The 21197-nt window shown below is 48.3% G+C and overlaps 1 protein-coding gene across 5 annotated transcripts in view; it reads right to left on the reverse strand.

The window, feature by feature from the left end:
- The window catches only part of SETBP1 (SET binding protein 1), a 350054-nt gene that overhangs the window by 309054 nt on the left and 19803 nt on the right, over positions 1-21197 (reverse strand). For all 5 annotated transcript variants that reach the window (XM_036009099.1, XM_028525004.2, XM_036009101.1 and 2 more), the window contains exon 2: positions 19128-19782. In XM_036009099.1, coding sequence (XP_035864992.1) covers positions 19128-19613 — 486 coding nt within the window. In that variant the 5' untranslated portion in view covers positions 19614-19782. The remainder of the gene's footprint in view (positions 1-19127; positions 19783-21197) is intronic.

The following is a 21197-nucleotide window of genomic DNA, read 5'->3' on the forward strand; positions in this document are numbered from 1 at the left end:
AGCAATCCTTCTACTCAAGACCTCCAGAACTTTGTTCCTCCCATCCACAGGGCATGCGTTGCTCATCATACATCACTTCTATTCCATGGAAACTCCCTGAAGTCAGAGGTGATGGAGGTCATGCAGCCTTGAGACCCCCTACAGCACCTGGAACACCACGTGTCTGCAGCAGGCCCACTGTAAACACTTGTAGAACACACAGATGTGGAACTACAGTATCTCTGACACAGCACCATGTAGTCAAGTTGATGGCACACACACATGACCCCAAGGCACCTCTCTCAGCTTGTATCTAGGTTGTGAGCTGCTCTAAACAGGTTTGCCTTCTGCAGAACACACACCTCCAATTAAGAACTTAGAAGATGAAGCAAAGGTGGTAGAGAAATCGGGGCAGCAGGGAACTCTGGAGACTAAGAGATGGGAACACAAAAACTCAATTGGAGATGTTGCCTAGGAATGTCCGAAAGAAATATAAGCAGGGTCTCCCAGGGCCCCTCCCTCCCCTCCTCAGCCCAGAGCCCAGGGACAGCCAGGCCCCCAGATACCCATTTCAATGGTATACCCACACGGGGCTCTTTTCAGCACACATACATGTCCACACACATGCCCTCTCACATACACATGTCCAGACACCCTCCAGTTGGCAAACAAGTGACAGTATGCAAATTATCAGAAGCCACAAAGATTTGCTTCGGTGGGGAGCCTGAACAAACAAGGAACAATTTTGCAAGTGGCCACAGATGGCTTCGCTTCTCTGCTTACAATGGACACTAACAAGATTTGCCATAACTAATTCATTCTTTCACACCATCGCTCTGAACCCCCACCTTCCAAAGGTGGGGGAAATTCCACATCATGGCCATGTGCATTTTTTTTGTTCCTTCCTAACACTAAAAAGTGCAGCTTGTTCCTCCACCGTGTGTATGAAGGGGTCACGTTGAAAGCAGTTAAGGACATTTTGAGAGGAGATGATGGTGGAAGCAAAAGGATGCTGGCTCCCCCTGCTCTTCTCCTGGAATCCTTGTTGGGAGGCACAGTGGAAAAGATGGGTTTTACTGAGTCCCATGCAGAGTGGAGGGACCCAGCAGTACAGAAGAATGGGTGGCCAGAGGGAAAGGGGGGCGAGGGGACGTAGGGGAGGGTCAAGGGAGGATAAATGGTGATGGAAGGAGACCTGACTTGGGGCGGCCAGCACACAATACAGTACACAAATGATGTGTTGTAGAGTTGTATACCTGAAACCTGTATGATTTTATTAACCACTGTCTCCCCAATAAATTCAATAAAAATTCAGAAATAGAAAAAAGTGGGTGGCAAAGCAGAATGGAAAACCAAACAGACTGGAAACAGACAATGAGCAAACCAGGCGGAATCAGAACTCCCCGTATCGTGAGCAACAGACCTACAGAAACTAAACCTTGGGATCATTACAGGGAAATGATGGACGTGATGAACTCCTTCCTTTCGGCATTCCGGCTCCAGGCATCACTAGCAGAAAGAAATCTTCACGGCAAAAGCCTGGATTGGGGACCTTGGTGCGCAACGTATGCTCTTCTTCACCCCAGGCACCTTCCAGTCAGCGTTTCCTAAGTGTCAGTAGGACGCTTAGGAATTCTTAAGAAAATGAATCAATGCCATCTTAAGAAAATGACGCCTCAGGAATCAAAGTGTTAGAGGCCACTCCTTTCCACTTGCCTGCAGGCTCCCTGGGCCTTGTCGGGGTGACAGCAGAACCCGAGGGCGCTTGCTCCTCACTGGCGGCCGCAGTCCACCTCTGCTCCTTGTCGAAGTCTGGGCTCCCTTCTGTCCAGCGCCAGCTGCATTATCATCACATTCTGCAGCAGCTCTCTGCACACCCCCTACCCTCCCCCCCCCAGCGTTGGAGTGGGTGATTACATGGATTCACGCAGCACTCAGGGGAAAGTCAGATCTCACCGACCAGCCCTACCGAGGCTTCTTTGTCCTGCAGACTTTCCAGGTAAACTAAGGCACACCATGAGTACTCCATCCCCTCTGCCTGCCCCTCCCTGGCCTCCTCACATAGCCCAGCACTGGGACAACATGAGGATCACGCTTGGGCTTAAGCTCCCGAAGAGAGGATGCTGGGGGTTTCTTTGGAGACCAGACAAGTTCCCACAAGCTGGGAGTGATGGCTCTGCACTCCTGCACCCACCTCGGTGTACACGCGACTGTTCTCCTCTTTCACTCCTAGTCCTCTTTCATTCAGGTTAGGTGTGGCTGAATACGTTTACTTTTTTCCTGAAATGCTTACCTTAGACTTATAGGCAGCTATTCAGAAAAGATGCGTGATTATACTGATGCTCAGTGAAAATCATGTACATGTATTAATGTTTCTCCATTGTCACACAGGTGTAAATGCCCAGCTGTGTAAGTCAGTATTCACATGGTGGTCTCCTGAAACGTCAGAACCGGACAAGACTTTGTGATCTGCTTCATTGCTTTTGTTTCAAGATGGGACCCCTAAACCCTGGCCAGGCGGCTCAGTTGGTTAGAGTATCATCCTGTGCACCAAAAAGGTTTACGGTCCAATTCCCAGGCAGGGCACACACCTAGGTCACAGGTTCGATCCCCAGTCGGGGCGCGTATGGCAGGCAACTGACCCATGTTACTCTCTCACTCTCTCCCCCCCTTCCTCTTTCTCTAAAATCAATAAAAACATATCCTTGGGTGAGGATTAAAAAACAAAAATAATGTGACCCCTAAGAACAAGGGGCAGGTGGCCAGAGGCAGAGGCTACATCTCTTGGTCCTCGGGCCAAGCCTCTATCACACCATACGCAGTATCTGTCTCCCCAGAGGCTGTACGTGCGCACACACACACAGACGTGCGTGCACCTAGCACCGCACCACCTTCTTAGACAGAGCTTCTCCAAGACACATAATGGCAGAAGAACATATATCCTCTGATACCCTACAGATTTGCCCTGGATCCAATCCTCAAGCATCTGTCCTCCCCTCCAGCTCTTTGCTTCCGCTCCCTGCAGGCTGAACCCCCCTACCCCGCCCCGCACCCCAGCTGGGCTGTCCTGCTCTGAAAAAGAGAAGCTCCACAGACCAGCAATTATCTCCGTGTGGTAAATGAAATGAGCAGAAGCAGTCATTGCTGCTCCCCAGTCAGGCCCAGACACACAGGAATCTGCTGCAGGCTTCAAATTGGGGGCAAAGGTCAGTGGTCATTTAGGATTGAAGCCAGAAGGAAAGCATCCAGAAGTTCAGCACCTGCTCCTCCCTGGAGGGGGAGCAGGACACAGCTGGTCCAGCCCGTGGCAGGCTCTCTCTAAGCCCACCTGTACAGCTAGCTGCCCTTCCAAAGGATCAGCAGTGGCTTCCATACCCACTGACAGCCCGCCAGTACCTGGATGGGAGCAGCGAGGGTCCAGGACCACAGGCTGAGCTTCTCCAGCAGTCCCCGCTGTTCCTCCGGTTGCTCCACTCCCCCACTGCGAAGGTCACCTGGGCTGACGGAGCCTTTTTGAGGCAGCCCCTTGCCCCAGACATTAAACGCCGACTCAGTCCGTAAGCACACGGGATTTCCCTGCCCTCCCCGCCTTGCAGACCTTTCCTCTCAGACGCTGTCCCGCCCTCCTGCCCATGGGGGCAGCCAGCTCTCGCACGTCTTCACCCTCGCACCTGATTTGCCCCGGGCCTTGCCACTCCCACCTCCTTCACTCCTTTTCCTGGACTCTGCTCCCTCTGCCAAAATGTGTGCCACCATGCCTCAGGTTTCCAGCCAACCTGGCTATTCTCTCTTCCACTCTCTGTGACGGAATCGCAAGGACATCCCATCGAGTAAGTCCATCAGTGCCATAGAGCCACGCGTGTCTATCAGAACGGACGTGTTCAAGTCACATCTCATTTTGTTCTGCTTCGAGGTGCTTCTTGTCTTTCTTTTTAAGTAGCCACAGACAGTCCCTATCACTCAATCAAACCAGTCAACTACAAGGTATTTTTTGAGAGTTCTGACACCCCTCTTCCTAGTTGAGATGCTATGGACAAGCTTTTCTGTCTCAGTTCCTACTCTGGCGGGGCTTGCAACTCAGACAGACCGCATTAGGCCACCTGGAACACTTAAGGAGCAATGCCCAGTTGTATCTCCACAATGGTGTCTGGCATGCAATACACGGTTACTGAAGTAAACACCTTTGATTAAATTAATGTGTAAAATAGCCCTGGCTGGCGTAGCTCAGTGGATTGAGCGCGGGCTGGGAACCAAAGTGTCGCAGGTTCAATTCCCAGCCAGGGTACATTCCTGGGTTGCAGGCCATAACCCCCAGCAACTGCACATTGATGTGTCTCTCTCTCTCTCTCTCTCTCTCTCTCTCTCTCTCTCTCTCTCTCCCTCCCTCCCTTCCCTCTCTAAAAATAAATAAATAAATAAAATCTTTAAAAACATATTAAAAAAATAAAAAATATTAATGTGTAAATTAATGAATGAGTAATTAATGATGCAGAAGAAAAAGATCACTGCGAGTGGGACGGCTAGCACCAGCAGAGGCACCCAAGTTCCGCTCAGCTTAGCTCTGCCACTCGCTCCTCAGGGCGTCTTTCTCAGGTCCCGCAGCTGTAGCATCAATATTCCCCCTTTCCCACTTCCTCCTGCTCCCCCATTTCTGCAATCTGCAGCCTTGGGTGAAACCAAGCTCTACAGAGGAAGCCTGGATAGCCCACAGTGCAGCCTGGGTCAGCTTGCAGAGATGAGCATAGGGACAATTCTTCTTGTCCCCAGGCCCACTGCCTGCCTCTGGCCCTACTGCCACCAACCTCGGCCTGACAACTTCCCTCACCTATTCTCGTGCGTCTACAGGCTGTCTTCTCCCTCCCTTCGATTGCTTCAGGCGAGACTTGTTTTCATACCTACAGTGTATTAGAAAGTGAAGAAAAGGAGACTCGATTCAGTAAAAACTACCTTATTTCAGATAAGGTGCTGAACAAGGGCTCTATCAGGTAGTTTTAGGAGCAAAGCTGAGTTCTAGCTCAATAAAGTCACATTTCCTATGGTTCACATTTATAGGGACATACAATGCATTTTAAAAGACTACAATCAACACACACATTTTAAGTTACCTAGGAAATTTATATATCAAGAGGAAGCAAAAAAGAAACTGTCAACCTTCCCGCGACCTTCCTGTCTTTCTGTTGTTTATTTTAATCTTCCATCCTAGGGGGGTTCTCAGGTCCCCCCATGCTTTGTGTCACAGTCCCAGTCCAACAGTGAGAAGAGGGAGAAGATGGCATGTTTAAAACCAGCTTTATGGATGTACACATTTTTACCAACTTACGGAATTCAGCATGTGTTCACTTGCTGACCCTCTCATCACCATAAAGGAGCAAGACATGCCTTTTGCCTGTAAAGGCCCATCACCTAACAAGGATGCTGAGTGAGGATGGGAGCGCAGGTGCAGCGAGGGTAGACCTCGCAAGGCCACCGGCCAGCAGGGTGCTCTGCTCGCAAAGCTGAGGGTAACTGGAGAGGCCATGTCAGAGCATCTCCTAAATCTGCTGAGAGGATTTTTACTCATTTTGGGGAAGGGGATAGAAAAAGAGGACCAGCCCTGGCTGGTGTAGCTCAGTGGATTGAGCTCGGACTGCGAACCAAAGTGTCGCAGGTTCGATTCCCAGTCAGGGCACATGCCTGGGTTGCAGGCCAAGGCCCCCAGCAACTGCACATTGATATTTCTCTCTCTCTCTCTTTTTCTCCCTCCCTTCCCTCTCTAAAAAATAAATAAATAAAATCTTAAAAAAAAAGAAAAGAAAAAGAGGACCAAAGCACTAGCTTCAGAGACAGAAGAGTCCACACAGCTTTCATGAAATTTGACCCACTCTCCCTAGGTTCCCTGGCATCTAGCTACTGTGACTGCAGCTTTATAGCCAGAGACACAGAGGCCTTAAGAAAGCACCTTGCCCACAGGTCTTCTAGAAGGTAGGCTCTGGAGGGGAGGATCTCTGGCTCCCATTCTAAGTTCTATGTGGGAAACCACAGGCCAGCTGCCTCCGAGTTTAGAAGGTAGGCAAGCTGGGACCACAGCTTCCTGACTCTGAGATGAACACCTGGAGGTCCCCACGCCTCATCGGATGCCTCTGTAAAGTGGGGATGATAACATCTCCGTTGCGGCTGTGGGAAGGACTGAGCAGGCGATATGTGTCCAGTGGCTGGTAAAGTTCTCAGCCATCCTCGGTACCAACGTGATGGTCGCTGCTGTGCCCAGGAAAGCAGCCTGACCACCGACCACCTTCCTCTGCGATTGAAATCTGCCACCAGAGAATGATTCTCTGATGCTTCTGATGTGCACTTCAGATTCTCCAATAAGAAGTCAGAGAACAGAAGAGGCTGGACACCAAGACGCTTCCAACCAACCTCCAACAACAGCACGGCCTGAGCTTAAGCCACTAACAGGATCTCGTGTGACTTACGGGATGAGATGGGAATAGGAAGAAAGACTTTTGTTAGCGACGGTTTTAATTATTTTCCTTGTGTTGTTTTTGTTTTGTTTTTTTTCTCCCCCTGCCAAAGGATTAACGCGTGGGTTCTTAAACAAGGGGGTCCCCCATTTACAGCTGACAGCGGCAGCTGCAACCTCTGACTCCCCTGCAGAATGGCAGGGGATCGAATCAAAAAGAAAAGCAAGTGGACAACCTTTCCTCCGGGAGCACGAAACACAATACCAGCCTTTCGCCAAACCCGGCAGACCCCAGCTCTGATTGGAGGTTGCCTTGGAACAAAGAGAAATTGGTATTTAAAAAAAAAGTCTTCTGAAAGCCAACTCAGCAGATGGTTTTTTCCTGGGCTCCATGAGGGGGGTGGGGAGGTGGGGGTAGGGGAAGGATGCCGGGATAACACAACTGCCACCAGGATACAGATGACTGAGAAGTGACAAAGATGGGCACAGAGAGCTGACCTCTCACCCCAGAATTTCACAAAGGGCAATTACACCATGTGGCGGGTATCTGGACCGGGCTGCTGACCGCTCCCAACCCGCAGCTGCTGCTCGTCACAGCCAAGTCTGGGGGCTGTATTCAAAGCAGGCAAAGACAGAGGCCACTGAGTGAGGGGATGGTGGAGAAAGCCATGGAAAAGTTTAATTAGAGACTATAGTTTGTCAGGAATCTACTGTAGGCTGGTGCAACAGAAGAGCACCTTGTATTGGGGTGGCCAAAAAGTCCACTTTGTTTTTTCCATAAAATAAAAAACACATTTGTCATTTTCACAAATAACTTCATTGATTTGGATAGTTTGACTAGGTCGGCTATCTTCTGCTGAAGAGAGTGGCTTCCTGAAGGTAGAGAGTTGCTGCTGAGCATCTTCCAGGGCATAAGTCAGCCCCACAGCAAAGAATTATTTGGCCAAAATGTCAATAGTTCCAAGAAACTTAGCAAACTACTTTTGACACATTTGACCACTCACAGCACCTTCTCCATACACTGCACAAATCTTTGTTCTGTGTTTCAGTTGCATTTTTACCTTTCTTGAAATAATAAAGCATAATATTCCAAAAATGTTGCATATCTTCTTTCATCTTCAATATTAAAATGGATGCACAAAAATCACAATTTTAATAAGTTTTTAAAAAATGAATGCTTATATGATAGCTGTCACAATGCAATCTAACAAAATTGTTTCAAACAAAATTAAAGACAGCTAAGCATTACTAGGACCATTATATGAAAAAAAACTAAACGAACTTTTTGGTCAACCCAATATTTCCATTGTTCCCCTAACCCACAGAAGCATTTTGCAACCATTTGCTCAGATTATTTTCAGAGTAACACAGAAGGAAGAAAGACAGTATTAATCCCTTGTTAAATATGGGAAAACAGGCATCAATTTGCAAAAGGGAGAAAAGACTCAGACCCAGAACCCTGGCATGAGCTAACCAGCCTCCTTTCCAGTCTCAGGCCAGATAGTGTTTGTGGAATCTTGTTTTGGAGGGGCCCTTTGCTGAATCCCACCTTTTCAGATTAAGCCACAGTGAGCCTCTTACATTACAGCCCTACGCTGCTGCCAGCCAGCCCTCCTTACCACATCTAGCTCCACCGTGCCCTGCTGAGTGTCGGCCAGCAGGGAGAAGGCTGTGGGCAGTCTGAGAAGTGGGCTGTGGGTCTCCGGGATGAAGCTGCAACACCTAGGTTTACTCACAGGCTGGGCCAAGAGCATGCGGCCAGAGCCATCAGGTGAGCTGCACAGGACTTGCCTATGTACCAGCAAGACCAGAAAGAGAGTGCACCTTTCAGGGATCACTTCCTGCTGCTGGAGACCAGAGGCCTCAGGGTGTGATGAGGGCCTGAGTGTCCCCTCCCCTTCCCCTGGTAATTAGTGTAACCTAGGGGCAAGCCAAGCCTTCTCTTCTGCTCTTTGCAATTAAGGCTGGCCTAAAAGGACATAAACCGGCCCTGATCCTTAAAAAAAAAAAAAGGTTCTCAGCCATACATGTGCTTAAGAATCATCAGTCCCAGAAAGTTTGTAAAAAATAAAATAAAAATAAAAACACTCAAAGTCCCCTCCTCAGTCTATAAAACACGAATAACAGCTACTTCACTGAACTATCCTAAGAACTAACCAGAAAGAGGCAACAGCAGGGTGGATGTGAACATTTTGTAAAGGTGCCGGGCAGATGTGAGGGTTGTTACCAATTTTCCACATTCTGCACTCTCTGGAACACCCGTTGTGACCGTTTATATACTGCCCTAGGTTTTTCCCTAAATGCCCCTGAGATCAATACTTCCTAATAAGATCTCTCTTTACCCCACACAACACTTACATTGAACACCCCATACCACTCTGTAGAATTCAGATGCTTCATCTCTGCTGTAGTATAATTTGCATGCGAGCCCCAAACAGGCAGCATGATGAAAGGTTTCAGACGTTTGTAAGAAATCAACCTGAAACAGGCAGGGCTGACTAGGCAGAAGCTGTTTTGACAGAGAACAGGGTTTTCCATAGAACTACCCTTATCCGCAGGCACACAGCTGCCAAGGACTTATTTAACAGGCTGGGGAAATAAGTGAATATTGTATCAGCAGACAGAACTCCTGTCCGCAGAGAGCTTCCACCATAACTGGGAACAGACTCTATTTATCACACATTTTTAACAACCTTTTCAGTTCGATCCAAGAGGCCAATATGTAAATAAGAAAATGGGTTCTCAGATGCAGAAGAGCCATCCAGAGAGGCCCCACTAGAGAAAGCACAGAAGAGGAACTTCGACATCCAAAGTGGCCTTATTTCTATGCCTGCTAAAGGCCTCCACTGTCATCTGCAGACCCAAACCAGAGCCTCTGACCAGTGTGCACAAAGCGATGATAATAAGGACAATGCACACGGCTGCATTCTCCCCCGAAGAATCCAGTGTATGTAGGAAGTGATGATCTGGACCAGCAAAAGTAGCATGAGAGAATATTAAATTGGGGAGTTTCCTTGACCTTGAGTTCAGTATACACCAGCAATGATGAAGTTGCCAGGGAGCTGGTATAGCCTGGGGTCCTGTTAATAAAGGTTCTGGGCTTCAAGCAGAGGAGCGACCATCTCCTAATGCTCTGCAGAGGACAGAGAACACCGTCTGGTACTGGACTCCGCTCTGAGGTCCCTTCCCACCTGTGCCTTTGGAAGGGACACTGACCAGCTAGTATTCCTAGCTCAGGAACCAAGGTGGTTTAGCATTAGGAAACCATGGAATCCAGGGAACAGTTTTAGGAACTGAAAATATTTAGGCGTTAAAAGGATGGCTTCAGTGCAACAGAAGAAGGAGCTCTACTAAAACCAGGGATTCCTCAAGAGATGGCAAGTCCCCTCCCCGAAGACCACTGAGCAGCAGCCAAGCAACTGTCCATGAGGGATTTTGGAAAGTGTCTCGTTTGTTTAAAAGGGAGGCTGAAATGGAAATGCTCAAAGCCTCTCCTGACCAGCCATGAAGTCCATGATTCTGGAAGTGTGAGCCAGCTGTGGCCCCCCAGCTTCTGTGGTCACCCTCCCCCTGCCTTCCGACTCGGGGCCAGATTCCAGCCTGTGTCCTCAATGGATGGGACTCCTGGGTCTCACACCCCTTCTTGCTGACTCTCCCGATTTTGTCCCTCATGACCCAGTAGCACCCAAGGCCCAGCATGTCAGCAACCTGCCACGCATCCAATGGCAGCAATCCTGAAGGCAGACTGGGGAGTTCAGGAAGCTGTTAGAACCACACCCCCCAATAAACCAGTTTCTGCCTTCTTGCTCCCCAAAAAGGCCATGGCTGGAGAAATCATGGAGATTCCCATTATGCACCACAGATAGATTCCCTGCAGTGCACCCGTGATTCCCCATGAGAAACGCCTTCAAGCTGGGTCTCCAGGGGTACAGTGTGGCTTGAAAGATGACTCAGCTCCTGAGCTGGGTTCTCATGCACAGCACTAGGCGAATGAACTAACTGACCCCGCATAAAGGCCTGCCCACACTCCTGGGCAAATTCATATTTGCCAGTGATTGCTTCTTGCTGGCAAGGCATGGTAGCCCCTCCCCTCCCCCACCTCTGACTCCCTGCACTGTGGAACATGTGGGAGGCAAAGAAGAGGATCCGGGGAGAAAAACACAATAAACAAGGTCTAGCAAACACACTGAAGCAACCTACACTTGATACTAATGATGATTATCAAATGGCCTCTCGGGCCAGGCACCAAGGTGGGAACTGCCTGGACTTTTCAGAGTAAATAAAGGCCTCCATTGTTTGCCTGGTGAGGTCACAGGCTGGTGGGGAGGTGAGGGAAGTTGGCTTGGGGAAGGAGGGGCAGGCAGGGGGAAAAAAAACCCTGGGACTCCAGAGAGAAACACACACCCAAGTGTACAGAGAGACCCCCCTGCCTTGCCAGGGCAAGACCACTGCTACAGTGAGGAGAGCTGGGAGTGAGGACCTCCAAGCCTGCCCGCCACGCAGCTCTGGCTGTCCGTGTTCCCACGTGCTCAGACAGCAGCCTCAGCTTGCACACAGGGCTCCCTGCTTCACCACCCAGCGTGTAACTCAGACTCCTGAGCACACTGGGTACAGCTGCAAGTCCCAGTGGGTGTCTGCATGCTGCTGCTGTCTGTACGCCTCCTGGGGGCTGGCTCTAATGAACTTCTGCCCTCTCCTCGAGTAGCCTCTCCCTCAGGCACCCGGTTTCTCCTCGGCAGGGACATCGAGGGCCTTAGCAGCACCTTCCAAATCAAGTTTCACCCTGAGGACCATCCAAGTTTGGGGAAACCCTTTTCCCAAATTAGTTTGGTGTGTGCAAAATTATCATATGATTTTTAGCTTATTGTGGATAAACAAACCCTCTTACAACACAAGTCTTCAATGGCATGTGCTGTTTATTTCCTATCAGTGATGCAGTCAGGAGTCTGAACCAAAGGCTGGCTCTGGAAATCCCCCTGCCACATCCCTGTGCTCTCTGTCTTGGGTCCCTTAACCAAGCTCAGTGACTTCCTGACCAACACCACTAGCATCTTCGTGAACCAGCAAGGGAGGTGGGATGTCCTGGGATACCCTGGACTGCAGTGCCTTGAAGGCGGGATAGTTTTAACTTAAAGTCGTAAGAACCAGAAGAATCAAAGGATGGGGGACAGAAGGGCCCCTAAAAAAATGATTGTTTCTCTTGCCTTTTATTATGAATCAAAAAAAAAAAAAGGAAAGAAAGAAATGTAACAGGTCAACCGGAGATGCAGCCAGGAGAGGACTTTCTGAGGATGCAGGGCAGCGAGGGGGAGGGGGGTGACTCTGCAGAGGCCGGAAACATGGCAGGGTGGAAGGCACGCCATCTGAACCCCACTAGACGGTTCTTATGACACTGGTTTTAAACTTTCATTTTGAGTCACACTTAGAGCTCAGCAGCCACCCTGGCTTGGCAGATAAGTGACCACAGAGATAAAAGATCTGTGAGCCACCTCTAAATAGATCCCCATAGCGATCCCCACCCCCCGCAAATGGTAAAGCGTTCATGACAAACACTCTCTGTAGATACTTGTGCACGCGTCAGAAATAAGACACTGGCACTGCCACTCTACTAACGCGGTTCAACATGGCCGGGAGCAATGTCAAAGCAGGAAACACGTAGAAATGTGGCCTAAGGAAACACGTGGCTTCTGAGGCAGCCGTGCCTCCCGGGTGTGCCTTGCTGAACCTGTACTGAAGAACGGAATAAGAGTAATGCATACCGAGCAAGACGCGTGCTAAGTGCCCACAGGCACTCTCATCCCCACAAGACACCAACAGGGAGGTGCTGCTACAATCTGTGGTTTTCATACAGTCAGGAAGCCATGTCAAGAGATTCAGTAACCTACTTGAGGTTGCAGGGGGCCCAGGATCTAGTGGCGGTTCTCTCCCTGCAAAGGCAGAGAGAGCCCGGTCCTGGAATCAAGGGAGCGGACCTCAAATCCACTCTCGGGGCAGGGTCTCTTCCTAACAGACACCGTATTCCTCACCTGGGGTCTGAACACTTCTGGGAAGGAATGACTGTGGCGGAACAGAGCAGTTTTCCTGCTTGATGACTACCAGATTGATCTTCAATGGCATGGAGTTCACACAAAAAAATGTCCCTTGGGGAGGTCCAAGAAAGTTAACTACCAAGGGAATATCAAACCCAGTGGGAAAGAGCCAGCACACCGCTTTAAACCCCTGGAGGATTCCAGAAACAGGAGGTAGAAGAAACACGCAAGAATGGAAGCAGGGGACCAAACAAACATTCCCAGAATATCCTCATGGAACGCAAGTTTGGTAAATCCCACGGCTGTTTAAGCTCAGCACTGAAACTTGCCTTTGACACTGGGTCAAAGAGGAAACAATCTGATGATGGAACAGCGGGTCCACAGAGAGGTCAAAATGTTGTTTAGAGTAACTAGTTTTTGTAAAAAGAAAGGTTTGCCACATCTACGGACTGGCTCTTAAAGTTTCCATTTTTCAGAACAGGAGGAAGGTTTCAGAGGTCAAACACTATTTTTGTTATCATTCCTTTTTTTTTTTAACAGGCAGACACTGAGACCCAGGGAAGTGAAGTATTCACGCTGAAACTGTCAGTAACAGAGACAGGGCTGGTGCCCGGGGCCCTTCTCCCCAAGTTTAATGTTCTGCCCCCCACGCCCCTGGCTCCAGGTGTCAACCATACCTGTTCCTTCGTGGAGACAAATGCTTTGTGAAAGCTCATTCACCACCCTCCACGTGGCTTTAGCTACAACCTATCAGAAAACAAAATTTCCAGCCACTCTGGTGAATAAATAGGAGTACACTGCTTTAAAAAATCGTAGACAGAAAATAAAAATTAAATACAAGGGAAAATTTGGCCTCCTGAGAAGAAAGGCTGGTACGACCTTGCTCGCTGAGGCAGGTGCAGGGTGCTGTGGAGGAAGAAGCTCATGCTCCTATGAGTTCAAAACACCACATACGCACCCCCAGAAGAAGAACAGGGGCAAGCCCTCAGGTAAGTAGCACAGCGAGGAGCCACCAGAGAAGGGCCTGCGCAAAATGAGGTGAGGGAGGACACCTGAACCACAGGAAGGGCCGAAGGCTCTCTGTGGGACGCCTGGGGTCACCCACCAGAGTGGAGAAGGAGGTAAGGGGTGCAGCAGCCAGCTGGCAGGCAATCTGAGCTGCCCTTCGTCCCTGCCCTTCATCCCTGCCTGACACCCCCTCACGTACCTGATGCACCAGGCTGCTGCAATCACGGAGGATCAAGAGAGAAAGGTGCCTCTCAGCACCCAACAGGAAAAATGGAGGACCCAGTGCAGTCCGCCTCACTGACGCCCGCGTCACCTACAGGCTCCCCTTTCATCTCCCCCCTTTTAAGTCTCTGCCCTGCTTGACTGTCATTGTGCTCCCCAGGCCCCGACTCCTTCCCCTTCCCCAGTTCAAAGCCTGCGGAATATTCCCATCACTTACAGAACTGAAGGCAACCCTATGTATTTATTTGGCAGTCATCACTCTCAGCAATCTGATGCCAACCTAGCTTCCCACCTACCCTCTTCACCAATTTTTTTCCTATCCATACTTTGACACCTGGAGGATGCTGTTTAAAGAGTGAGTAAATGAATGCATGGCCCATGAGACTTCCCAAGAGAGGGTTATGACTGCTCAGAACACAACACAAGGGTCTTGCGGTGGACATATGAGCATGGTTGAGGTGGGGACGCTGAGGATGAACCCTGAGCATATTTCAGAGACCACGGCAGACGCCTGATGAGTGGAAGGCAGAAGTCCTTGCTGCTGAAGGAGAGAGGTTCTCTGGTGAGGCTGGGGAAGGGGAAAATTAAGTCCAACGAAAGAAAACAGAAATCGTATTTTGGTCAAAAGCAAGTAAAAATTGCTGAGCACAGTAAAGGAAAAAGACTAACTCATGAGGCTTTGAAATTTCTCTCCAACATCCCAGACCCGTGGATTTAAGGACAGAACGCCAGATTACACCCTAACGAATGCGGGAAAGTATGGAAAGATCCAGCCCTCATGCTGGATCCTTACCTTCAAGCAGCCCTCTAGAGTGTGGTCAGTTAACAACTGGAATCTAAGAGATTTGGAGTCTAAGAGAACTGGCCTCCGAGGCCAGCCTTGCCCATTCTTGCTCCTGCTTTTTTGAAGCAACCGAGCCTCCCTTTCCTCATCTGTAAATAAATAATACCTGCCTGGGAGGGCTGTTATAAGGACAAACGAGAAAGGTGAATGCATGTAAATCAGCTAGGTCTGAGGTCTGAGACTTAGTTCAATGGATCAAACTACTCATTATGACACATGCTTTGTAATTGCCCATTTTTCCCCTAAAATCTCTCATTGAGTTACGTCATGTGGAAATTATCATCTTGACTTGGCGGATGAGGAAAGTGGGGATTCAGCAAGGTTATGTTCCAGGTCCAAAGTCACAAGGCTAGTGGGTGCGTATTATCACACCGCATGTCCTCCCCTGGGCCACTGTATGGAGCTCCCCTAGGACTCTCCTCTCCTTTTCCAGGTGCTGTTGAACCCGGAGAGGTGTCCCTGACTCCCACTGAAAGCCCTCAGCAAAAAGGAAAAGCGGTTAATCTCTGCCTAGCTGAGCGTCTCTTAAAAACCTGCCTCTGTTGCAACTTTATGCTCATGTGTTGTGCCTGAACTTGCTTCTACAGACACGTTCTCATATTCTCACTGGGTGACCTTGGAGGGAACGAGAGGAAGCTTATTACACCACTCACCTGAGTAAGTCTAAGACGCAGCACTGTTGGTGCCGTGGTAAAGGGCAGGCTGTACAGAGTCCATCCGCCAAGCGGGACTTGTCCAAAGGACAGTTCTGGGGCCCTGAAGTAAGTTCTGAGACTTTTCTCATCCTCTACCAAATGCTGCTCCTACACCTCACATATATCCAATCATCATAAACCCTCTTCCAGAGAACATCACAGTTGTTGTCCTAATTATACATGGCAGAAAGGTGACTAGTCTTCTGGGTAGCAGAATCCATGCATTGCTGAGCCAATGACACGGTACTTTCATGGCTCCCTCCTCACATCCCACCACTTACGTGGCCCTGTTGCCTGCACATCTCTAATGCCTCCTCAGTCTGGAGGGCTGGTCCTAGGTTTAAAACTTGGAATGAAGCTCTTGAGCACGCCACGCACGTACCTCTTCCCCCCAAAGCAGTAGAACACGTAGAGTAGAATCCGGTTAACCTAGCAGAGGAACAGCTATGATATATACGGAATGCTATCATTATCCTACAGAGCATTCTTTGTGCGAAAACCAATGAAAAGGAAAATCACTGGGATCCAATATAAGCTGCCTTTGCCTCAGGCTGTCAAACAGTGGCTCGAACAAAATTAATCGGTTTGCAAAAAAGAAAAAAAATGGAGACTGAATCATTAAAAACTACACAAAATGAGACAAAATCCTTGTTATCCTGAAATTCTATGTCTTTTCCCTGAGTCAAGGGTTGGCAAACACTTTTTTGGTCTGGTAAGGGCAAAAAAAAAAAACCCAAAAAACAAAACCACCAGCTAGTTTTTCAGCTCTGCGGGCCATACAGTCTCTGTCACAACCACTCGACTCCACCGTTATGGTGCAAAAGCAATCACAGACAAAATGTAAACAAATGGACGTGGCACGTTTCCAGAAGGAGCTGTATTTATGGACACCGAAATTTGAATTTCATAAAATGTTCATGTTACAAAATATTATTCTTCTTTTGATTTTTTTCCAACCAGCCTTCGCTTGTGGGCTGCACACAGACAGGCAGGGGGCTGGGTCTGGCCCGTGGACTTCACGTTGCTGAGCCTGCTCCCAGTCAGCACGGACGAGCAGGGGACTCCCAAGTGCACGTCTCCGCCAGATCTAGGGCCAGTTCGACGGGGCCCGCTTTCCAGCTCCCAACGTGGAGCCTGGGTGTCAGGGCCCACCCCACGCGGAATTCTTCAATGTGTTGCTTGTTTCGTTTAAAAAAAAAAACAAAAAGTTCCAGGAGACTGGATTTTAGAGTTCGACATTGACCTGTTGCTTAGAAAACACCATCCTCATCCTTTTCCCTACTTTAAACTACTCATTACTTACTTCCCATTCATACAAATATGTAAATTCTGCAAGTTCGAGACATTGAACTTTTCTATACAAACGGTAGGTCGGTGTCCACCTCTCCATCTCGGCCTTGGCTTTTGTTTACTCCCTCTTTGCAAAACAACAGGAACTGGGAGACTGATAAAGTTAACATTCCTAATTCAACAGAGATCAGAGAAGTTTCCTATCATCTATCAAGTGTTTAAGACTCAATACTAATAACTTTATTCATTTATTTCTGGAAAGTAACAGGTCTAAGCATAAGTAAACGCAGGGAGGATAGAGAAGTACAACATGAAGCAAGATCCTAACAATTTAAAAACTTTGTAGATATTCCCAGTATAGCATAATTCATTGAATTCCTGCCCTTTCCTTTATTTCTGCCCCTCACCCCTCAATTGCTGAGGCTTCTAGAAATACTGACTTGGTAAGTTGCAAATTTAGTGATTTCATCTCTCTTTCCAATAAAACACACAGAGAGCATCCAGCTTTTTGAGTGAGAATGGCCAGCCTGAGAATTTCAGATATGAGAATAGAGGTCCGTTGCACATTACAACTTTCAAATCATCCAGTTGTCACAAATTCCAGAGTTTTATCCTAGGGCATCCCAATAGGCAGAAGGCATATTTGGGGACAATCTTGTGATTTCAGAAAAAACAGTACCTATATAAAGTACCTATATCTCTTTACAGAATAGTGAATTTGGATTTCCACACCCAAAACTGTCATCTGCTGCTCAAATCCTGGTAGTGATGGGGATGGACAGAAAACAGTGACCACAGTGTTCTGCCCACTCATACGAAAACTCAACAACACACAGAGAACTGGCCATCACAATGGGCAAAGACAAAGATACTCATTTCCAACACTGAAGAGATCCAACTCTAAAGCAGAACCTCACTTTCTACGTGGGATCTGATCTGAGCTGCTATGTTTGCTTACAAATTCCCTCCAAAGTTTCCGTGTGTATCCAGATAACCTTTGGTTTTATGACAGAGAATCAGAAAGCAAAGTTATAATGGAGAGGAGGGAGGGGAAAGCACTACCTCTGGGCTGTGCAAAAGCAAGACAGTCACAAAGATTCCTCTGTGTTCCTGACTTTAAAGTAAGGTGGACATCTGTCCCAGCGTGCCCAGGGTGGAGGGGGCTCCTGGATGCAGGAGTTTGGGTTTTAAAAGCAGGAGAGTCTGAGTCAACTGGGAGGCACTGATTGCCCTAGAATGTCTCTTCTGGTCCAAGTCTTTGGAATTTAAATGCAACAAATCAGGCAAAACACCTAGCATGAGGAAGGACACAAGCCCTACACTAAAGAAAGAACATGATTCTTTCTCATCAGTTTACTGAAAATGATGACTCCAAACCTCAAAAGCCACTGGCAACAGAAATACAACAAATTATCTATGGGCTACAAAGGTGAGAGGCTCATTTATATGTGCCATTTTTAGCTGGTCCGTCAAGGCTAGAGCTCAGATAAATGACAAAATGTGGGGGAAAGAGTTACAAAGACTGGTTAACACCTACAACCTAGAACCCAAAACTCTGTCAGCAAGAGGCCTCCTTTCCGAGCTATGCACAAGTCCCAAGGGTTGTCTGAAACAGAAACTTTCTAGGCTAGGGCAGTCCTCTGCTTTCACAGCTGACTGCCACACCCTTCCCAGGAAAAGAGCGCACTGCAAGCCCCTGTGATACAATAATACAATGAGATCTGAACCCATTCTTTCTCAACCAAATGACACCACCAATCACCTAGAGAACTGCTTTCTACACCCCCGGTGGTCTTCTAGGAGGAGAGTGACAACCAAATACGTTCATTCAAGACCCCAGTCTTAAACTTCTGTGATGTGTTAGGCAAAGATCCAGGCCTGCCCCTTTTCTTTCTCCAGTTGTAGTTCTAATGCTTGCCACTCACTGGCTTTCAGAATGATGATCTCTCAGCCCTCTAAGAGCCCCAAATTATTACAAAGACTGGGTATCCTTAGTCTTTGTAATAGAAAGGCTCACCTGTGTTAGCAAGATGTACAGTAGTCACTGAAAAGGTTATAATGCTTCTTGACTGTTCCGATTGACCAAGATTTTCCAACATCTCACTCTTTAACAATGAGAACAGACAAATATTAAAGCAAAAGAGAGACCTCAAAATGTTGTCACAGCTTAGCCAGATTTGATCCAGCCAACTGGCGGCTACACAATAAATAGAAACATCGGGACTTCTGATTCTAGTAGCTATTGTTTTTCAGGTGGGTAGAAGACGTAATGATTAATAATAATTGAACACAACACCAAGATATCAGTTGCATTTCTTCTGGAGGTCCTAAGTATCCCATCAAGGACACTGATAATTCAGAAACACAGCAGGCTCTTGAGTAGTCACTTAGTTCGACACCTTACCTTTAATGTTGATGAGATCCCATAGGAACTTAACTCTTATTTATATCAATTAGCCTGTAGTAACATTGGTTTTTGTCACATAATTTTACTTCAAGTCATAGGATCTACTAATGGTGTAAAATAAGAACTCAGTGCAAATAAGTAATAGGCAGATAGACCCTTAAAAGTTGAGGATAAAAGTGGCCAAAAAGAAATCCTACAAAACAGGGCTTCCTACCTTCTTTTTGGAGTGGCTTCTTTCCTCCTCTTTCGTGGCTTTGCTGTTTTTCCCAGCACGAGACACCTTCTGGTCCCCAGACTGCTTGATGGTGATCTTGATCTCAGGTGGGCATATATAGTTCTCCAGATTCTTTGGCGGTTTCTTGGCCCGCTTTGTGGTCTGAATCTTCAGCTTCAGACTCCCCTCCGTGAAGTTGGCCTCCTTGATAGAAAACTCCTGTTCTTCCAGGCCATCGCCTGCCACCCACTTCTCGCTGTCTGCATTGGAATTGGAATCCACATCCCGCCCTGAGCCCAGTTCATCCTCTTCCTCCGGCTCCATGCGTTCTCCAGCCACCGGGATCCCCTTCCCAGTTCCTGGAGCAGAGAGCAAAGGTTCTCCTGCACAGCCCGGCCCAGTCGGGGTCTTGGCGGAGGAGACAGGCAGGAAATCCGACTCGCTCCCCCTTTGCCGGGAGCTGCTTAAGATTTCCCTGGACTCCATGACAATCCTACAGTCTTCAGGAGTTCTCAGGAGGGGGAAGGGTAAAGGGGAAAGGGAAGGTGAGAAGAGAGGACACCCAAAATTCCACGGACAAAGTGGTCCAGCTGCTGGGTTCACAGTCCCAAGGATGGAGACACGGCGAGGTGTTCAGAAGAGATCAGATCTGCAACTGAGAAGGAGAGAGACAATCAGCCGAGGCAGGGAGGAAAATGACCTCAAAGGCAGCTCAATCTCAGTGCCGGGAGCCCCTTCCCACTCATCAAGGGCATCGGAAAAACCGATGGAAAGAAATCAGATCAGAATGTGCACGTCCCCACGTGGATTCAACTGGGGCGGAGGGGACAACGCACACAAACACATGACCCTTCACTGAATTGTTATCAATGTTTATGGCTGTGGACGCATGGAAAATAAGAGAGACAAGCCCTCCAGTCCAGTAACCAGCTAGAAGTTTCTTAAACTGAAACCACAGCTGGCTGAGTCACCCTCAAACCCTAGCATGACGAAAGGGAAGTCTGAAGTGTTGATGCTCAGGTCTGTGGGAACTGCATTTGGGTGACTTCTTGCACCACTTCCCGCACAGATGAAAAACAGTTTGCAAAGCTGAGCACGACAGCCCCCGAGGTGCCTGGGCCAAGCTCTCCTCCATCCCCTCACAGGAAGGACAGTTGGTCAAGGTCCTGACCATTCCTTTCCTTATCGCTTCTCATTATGAGTTATTTCAATTATGCAAGTCCGACTGATTTCTTTGAAAGCAACTGTAAAGTTTAGACACAGGCTTGAAAACAGAAAAGAAAAACCAAGCCTAAAAACGTTTCCATTGACACAAAAGATATTTAATCTATCAATTATTTACACAAAATAGTCATTCGGGGCAGTTTTAAGTCTCTTTCTGGTCCTTACATACAGTGGCATTGCATCTACATGACAACAAAAAAGAGAAAGGGAGAGAGGGAGAGAGGGTAGCATTTCACAGGCCTGTGGGAGTGTCAGTAAATAGCCTCGCCCCGCTCCCCACCACCCTCCCCCACGGGTCTCCCATCCCCACCCCGCGCCAGTATGCTTGATTCTGCCTTCCTCAGAAGGAAAAGAGAAAAATCGGTCAGGCCTTGTCCAGACCATCAGAGGGTCAGCTAAACTACCATTCACCCTTACCCACTCCGTGTCCCACAATTCATCATTTTCAAACCGAAAAGGAAGCCCAAATGCTCATTCTCCAGCAAAAACTTAGAGCCCTGGGGCTGCACCAAACTTCAAAATAGCATGTCCTTCCACCCCTGTGCTGTAGGTGAGATCACACTCAAGCCTTCTGAAATCCCTGAGTGCTCTCAAAGTCTCCCAGCAGAAGACATTACTACACACCTTAGGTTTCTACCACGGAGCCCAGCAATGTAAGTAATCGGTCAGCAGATGTGCCCGCCATAAAATTTCAACAATGCCTGCAAAGCCACGTTCAGAACAGCCAAAAACTGGATCCTGAAGACGGGGGGCGTGTATGTTCTCCCCCTGGAATCAGTGCATGTTCAGCTGATGCCCTGTGAAGAAGTCAGCCAGCAAGGCAGTTAGAGCTTCAACGTGAACCTG

This window comes from Phyllostomus discolor, chromosome 9 (assembly GCF_004126475.2).
Source record: "Phyllostomus discolor isolate MPI-MPIP mPhyDis1 chromosome 9, mPhyDis1.pri.v3, whole genome shotgun sequence".
NCBI lineage: Eukaryota > Metazoa > Chordata > Mammalia > Chiroptera > Phyllostomidae > Phyllostomus > Phyllostomus discolor.